The 2,387-nt window shown below is 33.8% G+C and overlaps 1 protein-coding gene across 1 annotated transcript; it reads right to left on the bottom strand.

Moving 5' to 3' along the window:
- Positions 1-145: 145 nt before the first annotated feature.
- Positions 146-1,809, bottom strand: LOC110444271 (polycomb protein eed-like; the record flags this gene model as incomplete). Its single annotated transcript, XM_021488661.1, has 3 exons — positions 1,688-1,809; positions 1,129-1,234; positions 146-304 (listed from the first exon to the last, which is right to left on the bottom strand). Coding segments are annotated over exons 1-3 (384 nt in total), but the record flags the coding sequence as incomplete, so codon positions are not given.
- Between the last annotated feature and the right edge of the window lie 578 nt (positions 1,810-2,387).

Raw genomic sequence — 2,387 nt, 5'->3', positions numbered from 1 at the left:
TTGGTGAAAGGCAAATGCGCTATCCACTGCGCCACCCGACCACCCAACAATAAAACAAATATAACAATTTGACAATGGGGATAAAATAATATCTCCTTTTTACACTAATTTTAAGTATTAATTATAGTGCAATGTTTATAATTACCTTCTGCCAGTAGTCGATACCGAATCTCATGTACCAGATGTCACAGTCGCGGTAGTCAAACCGGTGGATCACCGTCACTTTGTTGTCTTTGGGTTTGAGAGCTGTTTCTGTGTCACTGAGCAGACCTGGCTTCCAGCAGATAATACAGTTTTCACAGGACTGCAAAGATAAAGTACTGATGATACTTACGTTTCTGCAGAAATTTGTTTGAGAAATGAATATTACCAAGGCTATATGGTCCAAGGGAGATAATAACCTCCCTAGAACTCCTAGACATGCATAAACATAATTTCTTTTTTCATGTTACATCTTAGAACATAACTCTTTATTGTCACATATTCATGGCAAAATTTGGAAAAGACTTTTAACACTACAAAATGCCTGTTTACTTATTGGGTCATCTCACAAATTGGAGTCATGTCAGGACATTTGGGAAAGTATGCTTGTGACTGGATTTTTTTCCCATAGTGCCATCTTACTTGAATTTAACACCACAGACACTGAAGCACACACCCAAGACCATTTTATACTCCACTTGGCTTATCAAAGTTATCACAAACTCCTAATGTACATCTGATAGGAACACATCAAATTCTTGAGACTAGAACTATTTGAGTGGAAATAAAATGTATTGGAAATATTACCAAACTTATGAATCATATCAAGCTAAATACCCAGCTATACTTCACCTAAGATGTTAAAAGGTCGTTGAACAAAATAGAACCGTGAACCAAACTTCGATGTTGATTAAGTTGATGCTCAGATTGATCCTTGTCATTGCAAAAGGGGGTCAAAATTGGAATACATATGTTCTTGCTAATACAGACAAGACAGATTTTTTTTATAAATATACTACAGGATCTGATAATCGGCATATTTCAACCCTATAGTGCACATGGCATCTTCCAAATAATTATAATTCAATAAGATAGAAAATATAACCACTAATGACTTATTGGATTTTCTGTATCATAGATGCTTACCTTAGACAAAACAAATCTACCAAGCCATCGCACACAGTCTACGTAGTTTCTGTGGACATCTCGCGTAGAAAAATCAGGGAAATGCTGAAATACTGTGGTGAATCTTCTGCAATGACATGAACATTAACATGAACATGAACATTAACATGAACATGAACATTAACATGAGGCCCAAGTGGATGCATATCATTTATTTGTGAATGCATCAGACTTTATCAAAGCATATTTTTGTTTTTTTTATTTGACTGAAATCAATTGCACACAAGGTTAACATGAAAACATGGGTTCATTTTATATGTTTTAGATCCATTTGACCTTCATTATCATATACATATACCTAAGGATGTTTGTAATGAAAACAAAAACAACAACAAAACAGTGTCCTGAGAACTACTCCCATATATCATGCAAAATTGACCTCATTGGTATAAAATATATTTGGTACCTCAGGCTTAATCGTAAATTTCTTTCTTTTAAACAATTTTCTGTTAGTTTTAAATGAAATTCAGGAAACAAATGTTGTTTTTCTATAAAGGACCACTCCGACTGTAGGACATACGTTTTCCCCTGGGTGAAGTTGTAGGATTCTTTCAGAGCTGTTTGGATGGATTCATGGTCAGTCTTCCACATCTTTAAGGAATGATCCATGCCACAGGAAACAATAGTGGAACCATCCATGTTAAAGTCCTACGAAGTACATCAAATAAACAATATCTAAATAATCTTTGTTAAAGTCCTACAGAGTACATCAATATAAACAATATCTAAATAATCTTTATTAAAGTCCTACAGAGTACATCAATATAAATAATATCTAAATAATCTTTGTTAAAGTCCTACGGAGTACATCAATATAAATAATATCTAAATAATCCAAGTCGAAAGCCTCATGGAGTACATAAATGTACTTATGTACATATTTAAAATTTGTGAAACTACCTGTACTTTCTCAACATATCGGAAATTATATTACATTCTCAGACAGGAAAATCTCATGTTATACCTTACATTTTTTTTTGATCTCCTACAAGTGATTCTCTGCACCCCTAGATGACTAGATTTATGTCATGACAAAATTGAAGGCTTGCAGTAATAGCAATTGATTGGTGTCAGATAAAAAAAAACTTGACCAATTACTAGGCTGATACCTATCCTTTGAAGATTAAAGAGAAGCAACACCCAGTTGTTCAAAAAGGTGATTAGCCCAGGTTTTCATTTTTGTGTATCTATAAAACACAACCATTGAATTAGTTACAACT

This window comes from Mizuhopecten yessoensis, unplaced genomic scaffold (genome assembly GCF_002113885.1).
Source record: "Mizuhopecten yessoensis strain PY_sf001 unplaced genomic scaffold, ASM211388v2 hete_36079236, whole genome shotgun sequence".
Classification (NCBI taxonomy): Eukaryota; Metazoa; Mollusca; class Bivalvia; order Pectinida; family Pectinidae; genus Mizuhopecten; species Mizuhopecten yessoensis.
This window is presented reverse-complemented; position numbering and strand designations above follow the sequence as displayed.